Source organism: Zonotrichia albicollis, chromosome 16 (assembly GCF_047830755.1).
Source record: "Zonotrichia albicollis isolate bZonAlb1 chromosome 16, bZonAlb1.hap1, whole genome shotgun sequence".
NCBI classification, from domain to species: domain Eukaryota; kingdom Metazoa; phylum Chordata; class Aves; order Passeriformes; family Passerellidae; genus Zonotrichia; species Zonotrichia albicollis.
In genome coordinates this window covers 9,265,416-9,281,932 of record NC_133834.1, presented here as the reverse complement: position 1 = coordinate 9,281,932, position 16,517 = coordinate 9,265,416, and the positions used below count along the sequence as shown (strand labels likewise).

Below are 16,517 nucleotides of genomic sequence, written 5' to 3'. Positions count from 1 at the left end.
ATCTCACTGTTTGATGATTACAGACTCTCAGAGCAGCATCTCAATACTTACGTGATTTATGGATCCAAACTTTGTGCTAACAATTCCCTGTAGCATTTTATTGTGCTCACTAAATAACTCGAGGTTTATTGTTCTTAAAAGAGAACAAGGGTAATGCAATTTTTATTTTGTCTAGCTGTCTGTTACTCCCTCCAGTAACTTTTTAGTCCTTTGCCCTTTTTGGTGTTATTGAGATCTCAAGGATGAGATATTTCTACAGCTGTTAGGAAAACAAATGGCTGAATGGAGACAAAAGGCTGAACCACAATCTTTACAGTTGTTTGCTTGCTGATCAGTCAGGATATGTAGCCCAGGATGGGCAACTCTGAAAAAATCAGAGATTATTCCCTGGCCAAACAAAATCAAGGAACACAGGAGGAACCTGGAGTACTGCATGTGGGTTATTGAGATGCAGAGGGGAGAGGCACAATCCCCCCTCCTCCTGATGAACAGACACAAGAGGTGGTAAAGAGGAAAGGGAAACTTTAGTGTTATTGCAGTGGACAATTTCAGCAGAGTAAAGCACTAAGTTACAGAGACCAAATTTTCATGGACCACTTGTCTTCCTTTCTGAAAACGTTTGGGTGATTTTGACACTTATAAAATCTGAAAATCTCTCCTTATGCATAGGGCAGATAGGTGATTCACACTTTGCAGCATAGCTCTAGTTCTGTGTCTCTGGTTCCAGAAACATCTTCATCTATCTCCCTATGTTTGGAGTAATGATGGAAAAGCTGTCACCTAGGAAATAAAGTGTAGCTTGCAAATAAATATTTCAAAGCAGATTTTCACAAGGAAATGTTAATGGCTGTAAAATGCTAGACTGTGACAATACAAGGTCATCATATTACAAAGTGATACACACATACATTTGTGTGTGTTTGAAAGGAACCCTGCAGCACTGCTGCTCTTTACTGTAATTTTGTTACTCTGAGAGGAAAGAAACAATATATTTGCATAAAGTTATTTAGATCTCATTATGAGAGGCATAGGATCACAGAAAAAAAATTAGTCCGCTAATTATTAGATTAGTGCATAAAATTAATCTAATGAACAAACTGTAGAAAGAGACAGCTTAATAGTATAAATTGTAGTTTATATGCTTATCCTCTGTATCTGCTAAAATTTGGACATTTTCAAAGAAGTATAAACAATTTTGCTTTTAATATTCTTAACGATTCAGAAGTTTCTGGTATTTGTTACTGGTTTTGCTACAAACAATTTTAGCCAGACTTAGTGCCTGGTCTCTCTATCACCACAGTAATACCTTTGCATGGATAAGGTAACATTTGAGCTTTCTGACTTTGGTGCAAAAACCTGTAGACACAAGATAAATCCCAGAAACAGAGTAAAGAGATGGCTTTGTAAGTGAATTTTGCAATTATAGGTCTTAAAGAAACCTTTATTCTAGTTAAACATTTAGGAATAAATCCTCTGCTAATATCTTATCCCCTCTGATTTTCTATGGATTCTTGAAGATCTTTCCTGGAGTTAATTGTGTCTGAAAGAAATTATTCCTTTTCACAGACCTCTTTTCATAAGTGGAGGCCCTTTAGCAAGGAGGAAAAACAAGAATCCAAGAAAAATAAGTGCAAAAATTGTGGGAAAGAGGTTATTAATAATTACTGCAAATAATTTTATTTTAAAAATCCTTAAAGGAATTCATTTAACTAAGTGAAGCATTTAATGGCAATTTCAGTACTGAGCTATGACTAGAAACTTGAAACTATACTAACCAAAGTGGTGGCCAGGTTTGCTTTTCAGAAATGATAAGGAGTGTTTCCTCAAAAAATCAATGGCTGTTCAGAAATTAACTTGAAACTTTACCAAGAATCTGGATTACTCTAGGAGGAATGCAGTTTTCCAACCTTAGAGCTTTGACAAAATGAGAAATAATTTAAACCACTGTTATAAATGCAAATTATATTCTTTAAACTAGAGTTAGTCATTTGATGAGGTAGAGAAAAAAAAACACATTTCTTTTTTGGAAGCTTTTTATGAAACAACATCTCATTCTTTTTAACACAATATTCCTCCATTAATTTGCTTCTGAAGGTGTGAGCACATTGTTTCACATGGCCAAACCCCATGGCACAGCAGCAGAACCATCAGGCTGGTCTGGGCCAACACCCCATGGCAAAGGTGCTCACTTGGAGCCCTCAGTACTTGGAGGGGCCTCTGTGAAACAAATCCACAGTGCTCAGTGCACACAACATTCCAGAATTTCCTTCCATTTACATAAGGGGAAGCTGCCACCTGTGATTCTATTTTGTGCCAGGGTTCCGTGGTTGGGGATTCAGTATCAGCACAAACTCTCCACGCTCTGCCCCTGGGGGTGACAGCAGCTGTGCTGCCAAAGGGCACCAGCGTCAAAGGGGAGCGCAAGTTCCCTTGCCCCTGTGTGCACATGACTTTTTCCTCTTATGCAGATGTCCAAATTTCCCTCAAATCAGAACAAAAAGGGAAAGTACATCTAGCTGAAAACTCCTGGTAACCTCCTGGCTTCTCAAAACACTTCTCAGGTGGGTCCAATTTAGTAAATTATTTTGAAGTCTTCACTGCACTTTTCCTAACTAGCTTCTATTGCTCTTGCCAGTGAACATTTTTCCTTTTCCAACACTGAACTGTTTAAGCTGTGTTTTGGGGGGTTTTTTGGCTTGTTTGTCTTTTCTGTTTTGTTAGGGTTTTTTGCAAAGCGGTAAGATAAACTTCCTGCATATCCCTTTATCTCTCTCCTTACTCCACATTAACAACAAAACCACTATTCCCCTCAGTAAAGAATGTATGAGGTCCTGAGTAACTTGTAGTGCCCCTGGGTGTAAAATCCTTGAGCCATTAAAGAGGATGAGAGCTTTACTAGGACTTTTGACCAAACAGAATTTCATCTAATTGGCATAAACTGGCCATTACTCTAAGCACTGCCAAAATCCTGGTTTTGTTGCAAGGCTCAGAGTCTGTTCCTACTCCCACATGAGAGTGACACCCACAGCCACTCTGTACTCCAGGGCTGGAATGGCTGGTGTGCAGTGCCCTACTGACAAATGAAACAGGGGCAGGCATTTGCTGCACTCTGTGTGCTGTGGCATTCGCTGCACTCTATGTATTGTGGTATTTGCTGCATTCCCTGTGTTGTGGCATTTGCTGCACTCTGTGCTGTGGCATTCCCTGCACTCCCTGTGTTGTGGCATTTGCTGCACTCTCTGTGCTGTGGCATTTGCTGCACTCCCTCTGCTGTGGCATTCCCTGCACTCTGTGTGCTGTGGCATTTGCTGTACTGTCTGTGCTGTGGCATTCCCTGCACTCTATGTATTATGGTATTTGCTGCACTCTCTGTGCTGTGGCATTCCCTGCACTCCCTCTGCTGTGGCATTTGCTGCACTCTCTGGATTGTGGCATTTGCTGCATTCCCTGTGCTGTGGCATTTGCTGCACTCTGTGCTGTGGCATTCCCTGCACTCCCTGTGCTGTGGCATTCCCTGCAGTCTGTGCTATGGCATTCCCTGCACTCTCTGTGCAGTGGCATTTGCTGCACTCTCTGCTGTGGCATTCCCTGCACTCCCTGTGCTGTGGCATTCCCTGCACTCTGTGCTGTGGCACTCCCTGCACTCCCTGTGCTGTGGCATTCCCTGCACTCTGTGCTGTGGCATTCCCTGCTGCTCTGGCCAGAACTGCTGCCTGCAGGCTCCCTGGAACAATCCCACCCGGCACCATCAACCAGAGTTTTCAGGCACAGAGGAGCAGCAGGGACAGCAATAGGAAGCACAGGGTTCTGCATGTGTACAGAATGGGGGGAGAGAAAATAATAAAGCAGTTCAAAAGTGATCAGATTAGCTCTTGAAAAGCAAGGGTCTACATGGCAAAGGCTGGAGATTTTTTTCTCTCAGCTGGTGCTCTGGAGTGTAAAGAGTGAACTAACACAATGAAAACAAACTTTTCAGGGTAAAAACTGCTCTGCTTCTGAGAGTTTATTGTGGACACCTCCAGCTTAACACGTGCTAACTCAAATAATGTCCTTTGTCCTATTCAACTCTCTTATGTATTGTCCTTTGTATATGCTCTTGGCTGTGCATAGAAAGCTATTGATCAAATGTGCATTTCTCTAATTGACAAGGAGTGAATGGTAAATGGCAATTAGATTATTTTGGATTATGTTGCAAATTCATTACAGATTCAGAAGTGTAGTTATAGCCTTAAACTTGGGTGAACAGGCATGTTGCTTAAATGGATGAGCTGAAACCAAAATTATATTACTGAAGGAATCTTGAAAGCTATTTAGATGTGATAACTAAAAATTCAAGATTAAATTCAAATCCACATAGTAATCATCTGGGAATGATTATCAATGCAGTTTTGTAGCATGGTTCCAGAGATTTTTTCCCAACTTTTTTTCTATTATAAAAATCAACAAAAAAAAGTTAGTTCATAAATATTCAACACACTTAGTTCCCTTCTTGACTTTATCTTATGATAATAAAACTGCAATCAGAGCCAATATGTACATTTCAAGGAAATTTATAATGTAAAGCAGAGAACATAGAACAAAGTACAAAAATCATTTATGATTAAAACTGTGGATTGAGGTTGGGGCAATTCTCCCCCTGAGTAGCATCCTACAATTGCCTCATGTTGGGATTTGTATTCATAAGCTTTTTAATGTATGCAGCCAACCTCTTATTCTTTATTGTGTAACCACTGCACTGATTCTGCTTGGGAAAGTTGGGATGACTGAAAAATTAGGAAGAAATTGATTTTACAGAATGTTAAATTTCTGATGAGGGCATTTTAACATCTAGAATATTTTCAAAGTTTTGCACAGCCAAAATTATAAAAAGTAATCTTTATAGCTGTGAATATATTAGTTTAATGCTTGCACCTGCATATGCAGACAGAACTGATCCATTTGGGATTTTACATTTTTGTCATTTTTGTTACCAGTCTATGACTTTTGAGACAAAATATGAGGGTGGGAGTTCAAGGATTTAGAGAGATGATTAAGCACTAAGTCAACAGTTAAAAAACATGTTGTCTTGGCATGAAAAAGACAAGCATAGTTTGTGTGAGGGCAAACCAACAATGAAAGCAAAAGGTAGTTTTTGCTTGCCTTTTAGTGAGGTTGTTCTTACCACATTAAAAAAAAAAAGGTGTCTCAGTCTATCTTGTTCATTTTGATGAGCACAAATCTGGCAGAATGCAACCATAAAAAGGTTGTGTTGATGGTTTGGGTTTTTTCAAAACATAATTCCTACTACTTTGGCAGTGTTTTCTGTCCTAGTTTTTGACATCAAGAATCCAGGTGACTTCAAAGATAACAATGGGCATGAAGCACTGATGATGGATATTGCTGACAGTTTTTGTTAGTAGTTGGAATATTTGCCACTGGAAGTTATTCAACAAGGAAAATATTATTATTTGGTGTGCCTGTCCGATGACAAAATACAATTCTAACTACTAAATTCAGTAGTATATGATAGGAATAGCACCTCATTAATCAAATTTGTTGAGTAAAATTTAGATTGTAAAGCGAAAGTGAAACCACAAAGAAAACACATCACTGTTTTGCAAAGATATTGAACTTTTCATTTTGTAGATGACAAATATGTCCCTGCAGCATCAGGCAACACCTCAAAGCACAACTCTGCACCCCAATGACGGCAGAATGAGTCTCATCCTTCAGATGTGTTATTGAAGCCTGCTGGTGTGTGACTCAAAGCTGCTATATAATAGTCTACTACAGCAATGCTCTCCTGTCATACCAATACTTTTATTTTGTTAAATAATCATTCTGCCTTTTAACTGCAGTATAAAATGCAAAAATATATTCTTGGTATTTTTTGTTACCATAATGTTAATTCTTGCACTAAAGAATAATGTCAGTGACTGACTGTATTTCTCCCAAATACATTTTACACTGATGAATATGTTTATTAAGATATGTCAAATGGTTTCCCTGAATTAAAAGCTGAATAGAAGTAAATGATAGGATGCAAGGCAGTAATCCAATCTCATTGTTCTTATTGTACCATAAATGAAGAAAGATAGAGCAAAAACTTCACTGTGCAGTTCTAATGGAAATCCTTATAAGCAGCAGAGCTTATGAAAACCCAATACAACTCAAACCTAAAATTGCACCCATATCAGTCTCAGAGTTTCCAATAAAATCTAACAAAAATATTTGAGACCAAAGAAGAGGCCTCCTGAACATATGGAATGACATTAAGTTCAGTTTGATTTGATTACAAACCAAATTCCTCAGTCCTCTTCATGCAAAATTTTGTATTTACTATTGCTTTTGCTTTTCATTTTTTTATTTGCCAGATTAAGCAAACAGGATGATTCCAAAGGCATGGAATTAACTGTTTGGTAGGAGCAATGCCAGAGTTCTGACATAGTACACTTGGTGAAGACTGGTGTAGTTCTAAATAAATAGATATTGTGTATGATGTATAGTTACATTTTCAGAATGATCCTGGTTTTTAAAAAATTTAATTTATGAAATCTACCAAAAGTCAATGACAAATGAGATATTTCATTTGTTTTCCTTTTTCTTTTCCTAAACAACCCCAGAATCTCTCATTCTCAGGTTGTAATTAACTTCCTTGAAAATACTCATTGGTGTTTCAAGAAGTTTCAGAGCATCTTCTCATAAATCAGCATCATGCATCTGAATTAAAATTTGAATGTAAATCAGAAACATTTTATATTAATGATTGTGAGGCTAAACACAGATTCAGAACTGATTAAACATTACTGTCTTCCAGTGACTGAGTTGTAAGAGGAATGCATTTTCAGACTCTACATTTCCCATACATATGGAAAATTTGGTTTCCAGCATGGAAGCTCTGGATATCTGGAAAGCACTGCTAGAGCTGCAGTTATGTTTTAAAAATTCTATCACTAATTTGCTAATGCTTTGAAGTTGTAGCAAGATTTCAGTTTAAGTCAGTATGTAGAAATTAATTTAAAGGTTTAAACAAGTCTCAGGATAGCTGTGACAAAGCAGTTTGCAGCTTCTAACCTCAAACAGAACTTATATTTAAATCTACAATATTTCTTTTGACATGGCTGGTGATAGTAGTGTGGGCTTTTACCTGGATGATTAGTGTGTAAAATGTATCATTTAAATTGGACTTTGTCCTCTTAGCTGTATATTACAGTCAGAATGCCATAAGCAGCTCTCTCCCAGGGTTACTGAAAGCTAAACTTGTGTTTAGCTCAGGAATTTAATCTAAATTATCAGTTTCCTTTAAGGTGTTTCCTGTATAGACCACAGAAACCCCAGAAAAATGAGTTTTTGCACCCTGGCAGTGAAGAATAAGGCTTTAAATGTAAGCAAGTTCCCAGTATTGCTGACTCCAGTCCCCTGTCACTGCAATCTCTGGTGCACCAAGGACACCCTCCAGTTAAGCTGGCCAGTTCATTCTCCCTCATTCTTCACTGTCTTGGAGCACTCCATCAGCAATACTTCTTCACTCCTTCTGTCAGTCTGCTCAAACCATCTTTTTCTTGGCTGAAAACTTATTGGTGTTGTTCATCTTTCTACTCCTAGAGCGTGGCCCTGTCTGCACAGCTCCACTTCTGAGTCTCTTGTCCTTCCAAGTGAGCAGATTAACAGCCAGTTAAAGTTTATGAAGGAAATAGTGCAGTTCCTCTGGGACATGCACCCATGCACAAAGCCAGCTCCAAATAAGAATTTCACTGTCATCAAACAACCCAGACACCAAAGAAGCCCAACAATGCTATTTGCTCAGTCCTTTCCATTTTGCAGCCCTCTGTCCACACAAGAGGTTTGGTGGAGTTTCAGGGCCCCTGTGACCAGAAGCACAACATTACAATGATGCTGCACATCCTCAACAACCACTTCAAAATCATGCAATGAATTGTCCAACAGTTATTGTGTAAACAAATCAGTTCTCATGTTTCACAGGCTCCATGAGCTTTACATATGGAACAGGACTTCTCTGTACTGAAGTTTTTTAGTAAACCTCCCTGCTTATTTCCAGTGACCAACAGCAGGAATTACATTTAGGCAATGCAAGACAATGAATCATCTCATTTAAACATGTTATGTATGTTAAACATAAAAATAATTAATTTGCCAAAGACAACAAAAAAAAAAAAGCTTATTCACTAGTGATGAAAGAGTGAAAATATTCTTGTGAATTCTATTTTCACAGTGTTAAGCTAGTGACAGTTCCTGCCACAGGAAAACACAGCCTGAGCTTCTATGTGCAGGAATGGGGAGAAGAACAGGGATATGCAATACAGAATTTTTATTGTAATGTACAAGGACTTCAAAAAATACCCTCCCATTTAAATGCCTACTGCCTCAACACAGAAATAAAGAAAAAATAAAAGTTAACTTATCATGAGGCGCCAGTTATAGAGATAGCATAGCTTTGTTTTCAACATTAGCATTTGTTGTTAGTCAGTATCCAGGACAACTGACAATCAAATTCAGCAGCAAACACAACGCTGAATATATTTTATAAAAGGTCATTTTAATCACATGTGCTGCAAATTTTTAGCTAGGATTAAAGCTGGCCATTTGAAACAGTGCAACATTTCCTCCTTTGAATCATGTGTTTAAAATCCACTTTTTTAAATTCAAAAGAAAGAAATAATTCCTACATGTCAAACTAAATAAGAGCATTTTTCATCTTAAAAAGCTCCTTGATCGATAATTGACTTTCTTTTAAAATCACCTTTATCGTGGGAGCCTGCATAAATTGTTTAAATTTACTAGTGCAAGGCTGGTTCTTGGGAAATAGTAACAGAGCTTTTACTGATCATTAGGGAAAGTGACTGTGAATTGCACCAACTGAAGGATTTTTTCACTCTGCTATCACAGATCATGAATCAGAAATAATAGCAGTAATCACGTTTCAGAAATGAGGATGTAGCTATGAAGCCTCCTAACTCCCACTCCATCAGTGTTATAATCCCAACAAGTTAAATAAATCCCTTACTTCTAACACAATAAGTAGAAAAAGAAAAAAAAAAAAACATGAAGAGAAAAGAGTACCTTCAGTGCTGCTGCTTTAAGATTCCTTAAAGTCAGAGATTAACATAACAAGTCAAATTCTACAGAAAGGTTTGCTTTTAGTTTGATGTTTTTATCATAACTTTTTAACTTTATTTTATTTAACATCCCATGTTAGAAGAATTGAATGCTACACTTTTTGATAGGTATGTGCTGCTTGTTTACAAAGCACCCCACATTCTAATGTGTATGAATGAAGGAGATAGAAGAAAAGCAGTCCTAAGGAAAGCACAGTACTGAAAGAAAATTAGGACAACAACCACTAAAGACAAAACAGCTTTTACTAAAAATCATCTAGTTATCTGGATTCACATGAGCAAAGAAAAACCTGTGTTTTTTGGGAACCTCCAAAATTTCTGTTCTTTTTTGAATATCAAAAAGAAGGAACAAGAAACTGAGTAAACTGCAGGACTCAGAAGAGCTTTTGGCCTTCGCTGGCCTGCAAGCTCTGGCAAATAGCTGCAGGCATCAGAGAAAACCCTCTGGTAGCCAAGAGCCCAGAAACAGAAACACACTCATTTTCAGGGTCAGGGATCATGTGAAGTTTGTCATTTTGACAAAAGAGCTTCCCTTCACAAAACACTTTCAGAATGTATTGGCAACATCAGCAAAATGTTTTCAAGAGGACAGAAAGAGCAAATGAACATTCAAATTAGGACATTTTTAATAATGTTTGGCCTTCAACAGCTTGACTGAAAGACACAGTAAGGAAGGGGTATGCAATGACTAAGAAATTCCTCCTGCCCAATTCATATTTATGGATCAATATGAAAAGTATATCAGCCTCAAATATTTGTCTCATTATGAAATGGCAAGTAGATAAAAAGTAGTAACTTAGAAAACTTTAAAAATGCAACTTAAAGTTTATGATGCAATAATTTTACACAATTTCATTTTCTGTGTGTAAGTAAAGACTATGAAAGCTGTGATTCACTCTGGTTTATTTGCTTATTTAAAAGTACCCCAAAAAAGCCTGTCACTTTTGGTAGTGACATTGGTAGTAGGTAATGTTGACTGCCAAAGTTTCTGTCTGTAATATCCACTCTTGCAGTGTTTCAGAACTTCACTTTATAATTCTGATTTGCTAAGATACTGACCTTGGAAAATTTGTCTTAATAATTTTCTCTTTATAGAAAGATTTTTTTCCTGCACTATAAATGCATATTTTCAACAGATTTCAATCACTTGTGATGTTCTGGCTAATTCAAGTAGGTCATTTAATCATGTTTTACATCAGTTTATGAGAATAGAATGGCAACAAATACAGAACAATCCACCTGCTATGAAGGAAATATATGAAATATTGGTTATAGCATGCCTTGAGTAATTTCACCACTTGAAGCTTTGCACTTAACAATCTAAAATTATTGACTTTATGCATAATGTTGATTAAAGACTGAAGCAATTACCATCAGAGCTGCTGGCTTCTGAGGTTTCCTTCTGTAGCAGGAATGCCTGAGATGTGTAAGAAGCACTGTTGGCACTGCCCCTGTACATGACCCAAAGGCTTAGGACAGATCCAAAGTAGCAGCAGTGCTTCTGTGCTGTAAATTGCAGTGGTGCAAGAGCTGCCTCACATAGAATTCTCCCCTCTGTGTGAGACAGAGCTACTATGGATGTCTGGGGTCAGCATAAACCAACATCCCACTAAATGTGGGGTTTTTTCCTTCCTTGATGCAGTACCTATGTGGCCCTGAGCTGTGTTTATATGCAAGAGTTCCTAGAATCAGGGCTTAAATCTGAATTCAAATCAGAGAAACAATGAGTTTAAAGCCTTGCTGTGTTATGTTGTATGTTGTAGTACATACTAAGAGTTTTAAGCAAAATATATCAGTGTGATCATCACAAAAATCTAGATAAAATCAATGCAGCAAGAACCTCTTCACCTTCTGACTCCTTCATTAACTGGGATTCTGAATAAACACTTCACATCTGAGACAAAATAATGGAGCCAAAGTCCATTACTGTTTGGTACCATTCCTGAAACATGGTCTCCTGAAGGATCAGTTATCAGTGAGTGACACACAGAGCACAGAGATGCAGAGCACATTCCCATCCTCATTAACCCTTCACAGTCCAGCTGCAGGGTGTTAGAGCCCCTCTCCAGAAGTGGTGTTTTTGCACAGCTGGGGTGTGTGGGCGTGTGCCTCCCTCTGCACTGCACATCTGCACAGCCCCGGGTGGAAGCTGTTTGCTGGAGAGCAGGGCAGCCAGATGAGCTGTCACATGATGAGGTGTCACATCTCCCTTTATTCAAGGCACAGCTTTAATTCTCTCCCATTTCTCTGCAGGGATGCAGATAAGGAATGGCCATCAGCCTCTCCCACAGAGCAGGCACCAGGAGTGCAGGCACCACATGGAGCTGCTTACTTCCATTGTCTTTGCACCCTTCCACCAAAAAAGCACCAATAACTGCACAATGCAGTCCAAATAAAACTCCAAATATAAGCAAACTTTCTTTCTATAGCTAAGGAAAAGATGAGTGCACATACTTTAAATGTTTCAAAATGTAAATACCAATGCAGTGAAAGTATATTTGCAGTAAAATGCACATCAACACTGATCTACAGCAGAGAATAAAGCCACCCACTACCTACCAATCTAAACTTTCCTGAATGATACCTTTTATTTTATAAATATATTGAACTTCATTTAGTAAATATATCCATAATTTAAGTGTATATATATACATATATATATATATATATAAGATATGGCTGAATATAAGTTACATAAAAAATTATTCAAATTACATTTTCAGTGGCATTGTTTATCACAAGAGGAATATGTATCTGTGCATGAGAAAGATCTGTATTGTGCTCTAATACAGACTGGGAAATAAGTTGTAATAAGTTGTCTACAACTTCAGAACCACTTGAAATGTCACCATATCTCACCTGAAGCTCCAAGGTGCACTTTTTTCTTGCCTTCAGTAATATAAACATGTAATAGCAGATACAGATAAAAACATTATGTAAAAATTAAAGTAATAATCTTCTCATCTTTCCCTTGAGAAAATGAAAACCACATACAACTTGATGCTATCCAGGGAAGTATTTAATTACTGTACTAGTGGATATGATCTAACAGCCTAATGAGACCACTTTGCTACTGGCTGTTACAGCCCTATGAAATGTATTGTTAAATTCAGCTGTAACCACAACAATTGGTATTTTCATGTAACAAAACACAGAACAAGGCAAAGGCTGATGAGCTGAGCAAAAACAACAGGTAGAAGAAGACAAAGATACAAAACCAAGAAACTAATTAAAACTAAATAGAGTAACTAATTTTCCTATTCAAAATTTATTTCTCTCACTGTTGCACTAATGTGCATTAGGAAACTACATTTTTCTGATTCTGAGAAAATGAATATTTCTAATTTGCAAGAACCCATGTATTGTTGATCCTCATTTGGCATTCAGCAATATTAGTTTCATAATGCTCTTTTCAGTGCCAGCATCCCAGCTACTGACAAAGTTAAACTGTAACTTACGTAGGTTGTTTGGAGCAGGTCTGGTCTCCATGTTCTCATAATGCTGCACGTGCACTACAATGTTTAGATCTCTCTCCATGTGATCTGTTGTACAAGGACCTTGAGGTCGCATCACATCAGCAAGAGCCCTGAAATCCAAACAAAACCAGAATGAATCTGCAAAATCTGTTAGACATGAACAATATGTTCCAAGATCTATTTCAGTTTGTGATGCAGTCGATCCTAATGTCTGCTGGAGAAAGCAGCTCCCTTCACAGCAAATGCATTGTGAGACTTCACACCTAAGGCTCTTTTTAGGTTGTCTTACTGACAACCTAAAGTTGCTAGAACTAAAACACAGAAACACATTAAGTTGTTTAGGTATCTTGGCTTTGGAGGAACATAATTTAAGCTCCTTGAGCCTTGCAGAATTCTGTCACTGCATGTGCTCAGTAACATTTATTGCCATCCTGGTTAAGGTGAGCCCCTCAGCACCTAGCCCATGGCCACACCTTTCACAAATTGCTTATTTTCACACTTAGATTACCAATTTCAAGGGAAATTCTCACATGTGCATTTGTAATTAGCACACTCAACACAGTGGTCTTCACAGTTTTCATTCAAAAATGTCACTCAAGTTGAAAAGTCATATTAACTTCTATGCAGAAATCCAGTAAGCAGGAATTTAAGGATTTCTCATCCAGATGGGGAGATCAAAAAGGTCTTTTTCTTACTTCTGTGAGTGTCCTAGTCTTTAACACAGAGCAAAGCTTGCATAGGAGCACTCCCTGCTCCTTTGAAGGCAGTTTGGAAACAGGATGAAAGCTTTGTGCTGGCACAGAGGGAGTTAGCAGAAGGTTCCTCAGTTAGGCCAGGCCCAGGCTGGTGCTGTCTGGGGGCTGCCCTGCAGGGCTGCAGGCAGTCAGACAGACAGACAGACAGAGCCATCCTGCTCTGGGGACTGTGTAAGGACCAGTTCCACTGCCCAGTGTCCTGCTGGGTGTCAGGGCATCCTCAGGCACACAGACACACACACACACCTGGATCAGCCCTGTGGAGCCACAGGTACTGACCAGGTCTGAAGCTCTGGAACTCCCAGCATGGCAACCCCTGACTGTGCCTGTGAGTCTGTGCTGTTTTGCCAGAGTTCCACAGGAGCAGGGTTAGTCCTTACCTGAGTGCCAGAGCTGAACCACTGTGCACCAGGAAATAATTGGCCCACCTGCAGAAGCTGCTGCCTTAGGCAAAGGAAAGCTTTGGATGTGTTACCAGTGTCTTCAGTGCAAATCTTTCCTATTCAGGTCAATGCATAATGGACCATTATTTACCTCCTTTTTGTTTTATTGTTTTTAATTTTTACACCTCTTGAGCAATTTTTAAGGGTGTGGACACATTTTCTGGGCGCTATGCCCAGTTTAGTTTAATTTTCTACAAAATTATATACAGTGTCCCAGATACTGCATCAAGAAATACTGGCTTATAAACTCATATATAAATAAATGAAAAATAAGCACATTCCTTGGTGAAAGCCATGGCAAGTGCCATCTAGCTCCTCCACTGTACTTCTGTGACATTATGATTTCTCAATCAAGCAGCCCTATACTTTTAATTATTAAAAAGTAGCTTCCTCTAAGTTACAGAGAGAAATCCTGAGCTGGATCTTGCTTTCAGATTGCTGCAACATTGCTTGGGTACACAGCTGAACAATGCTGATGTTTTCTTGTGTTTATGACTAACATTATGTTATTAAGATATTAGATAGAGTTGTGATCAACATGTTAGAGAATACTCTGTTGATCCTGGAAAAGGTCAGAAGACAGTAACCACATGATTAATGGTATCAGAGTAATGCTCCCATTTGAAGCAGTGCTTAGACTGCAGAAATAGCAGAGCTGGCCTACATAGCAGAATAATAAAAATTCAACAGAAGAAATCTCACAAAGACATGTAGAAATTATGAAAAAGGAAAGCATTATATTCAAAAAACAATTTAAAATAAGTGGGAACCAAAATCATTAATATCTAGTCAATTTATGCAAATATCTCTCTATACAGAGGAAATTATTGACATCAATATTAATTCTAATTCCAGAGGCAGGTGAACACATTTCTGGGAAGGGAAACAAAAAGTAAATGAAAGTTCCTAACTCCAGTGTGGGAGTAAAAACTGTGAGATCTAACCCCACTTTGTGAGAGTGGGTTTTCAGAAATCCTTTCCTCATTGCTCTTAGTCTGATGGTAAATATTGTTTGCTGTAGACTTTAAATAACACCCTGTATGATGGCAGATGAACTACTGCCTGTCTATGAAAGTGCTAAGTTTTCTACCAGTTCAGGGTAGTTTTTTTCAAATGGTTTTCAAGGAATTACCTGTCCAATTCCTTCTTCTGTATTAAGAAAAGGTAAACTGCTCACCATCAAGTTCTGGCTTTAATAACACAGCACCTATGCTGTGTTAGCCAAACTTGTACAATAATCTCAGGGCAGAATAGCTCCTATAACTGAGAGCATGTCCTTATTCTCCACTGATGTCAGAGAGAGTTAAAAATGTGTGGCAGCTTCAGTATCACTGAAGTACAAAGGAAATGCTGTACCTGCATTTTGTTCTTTTAGGGATTTGCCCAAATAATGAAATGGATAAAGGGAGGCTTGTTCCCCAGTACATGACAAAATCCTTGAACAGATGTTTGCTTTGAAAAATTCCACATAGGCCAGGAGACTTTTAAAATACCATCATGCATTTGTCTCACCTAAATATAGTCATACAGATTGGGTTCATCATTCAAAAATTGTTATAGTCAGTCCCATTGAAAAGTTAAGCTTTTCACAGAGAGTCTTTACCTACACCTATTTACCCACTGGATGATTTTTTAAGGAAATGCAAAGTGCAAGATAATCTTCTCATCAGGAAGAAGAATCATTAAGACCTGTGCAGGGATATTGACTGTAGTATTACAAAAGTGGAGAAGTGTTTCCTAGTTTCCTATGTGAGAGTTCATGGCCAAGAATTATCCAAATATCACAAAACTTCAGCATTTCTCTTGCCATAAACTTTTCTTTTTGGATATGTAATACTGGTTTGGGGTGTTATAAAGCATGTGGAGCCAGGCATTTCCCTTAGGGGTGCAAGCTGAAAGAAGCTGAAACACAGAGGTTATTTCATGAAAGGTCACTTGTCATGTTTTGCCTCCAAAACTGGGTCAAAACCCATAAGGGAAATAATTTGACACATTGGATTCAGGATTTTGGCAAGTCAGGCCATTTTTGGCTCCAACTACATGTCTTTGAAATGATCAATAAAAGACTTCAGTCCTGAGCTCAGCACTGGGCACTTTCTTCCTCATGAAGGAAGAAAGAAGAGCTCAGATGGTTCACAATATTTGTAAGACAGTAACTGTCAGAGGCACTCTTTTAAAAACCAGGAGTTACAGCATAAGAGCATAATTGTAAACATTTTCCTTTCAGTTCTTGGTTTGTTTGCACATTCTCCACATGGATTAAGGAAGAAGACAAAGGTGCAGTTGTATTTACAGAATCATCTCCTCCATGCAACACAGGTAAAGCTTTTTTATTTTCTATTCATTTTTGAGAGAGAATTCTCCATTTGAACTGATGGAGCCTGGCAGGCCCACTGGTGTAGTCTCAAGCAGCAAGAACGTGCTGCCCTCACATGCCTAACAAAGCTCCTGGGCTGCTTCAGCAGGCAGATCAGATCTGTGTCCTCTCATGCACAACACTGCCACGTTCCCTCCCTCTGCCACAGCTCCCTCCTACACCAGCTGATTTCCTTATTCTCAAAAACAGGAGGGGAAAGGAACAGCTACTCTGGGTACTACTATTACTGCTTAGTCTTGGGCACTGTAGCTGAAGGGAATACTCATCTCCTTTTAACATCAAGGAACACATTTTAAAATAAGGAGGAATAAAACATGTGAGGTCTAAAATGAAATTCAGCATGCAGAGTT

General features: G+C 38.4%; 1 protein-coding gene across 1 annotated transcript in view; it reads right to left on the bottom strand.

The window, feature by feature from the left end:
* Positions 1 to 16,517, bottom strand: part of SHISA9 (shisa family member 9) — a 176,675-nt gene that overhangs the window by 155,483 nt on the left and 4,675 nt on the right. The window contains 1 exon segment of the mRNA XM_005487664.3: positions 12,575 to 12,702. Coding sequence (XP_005487721.2) covers positions 12,575 to 12,702 — 128 coding nt within the window.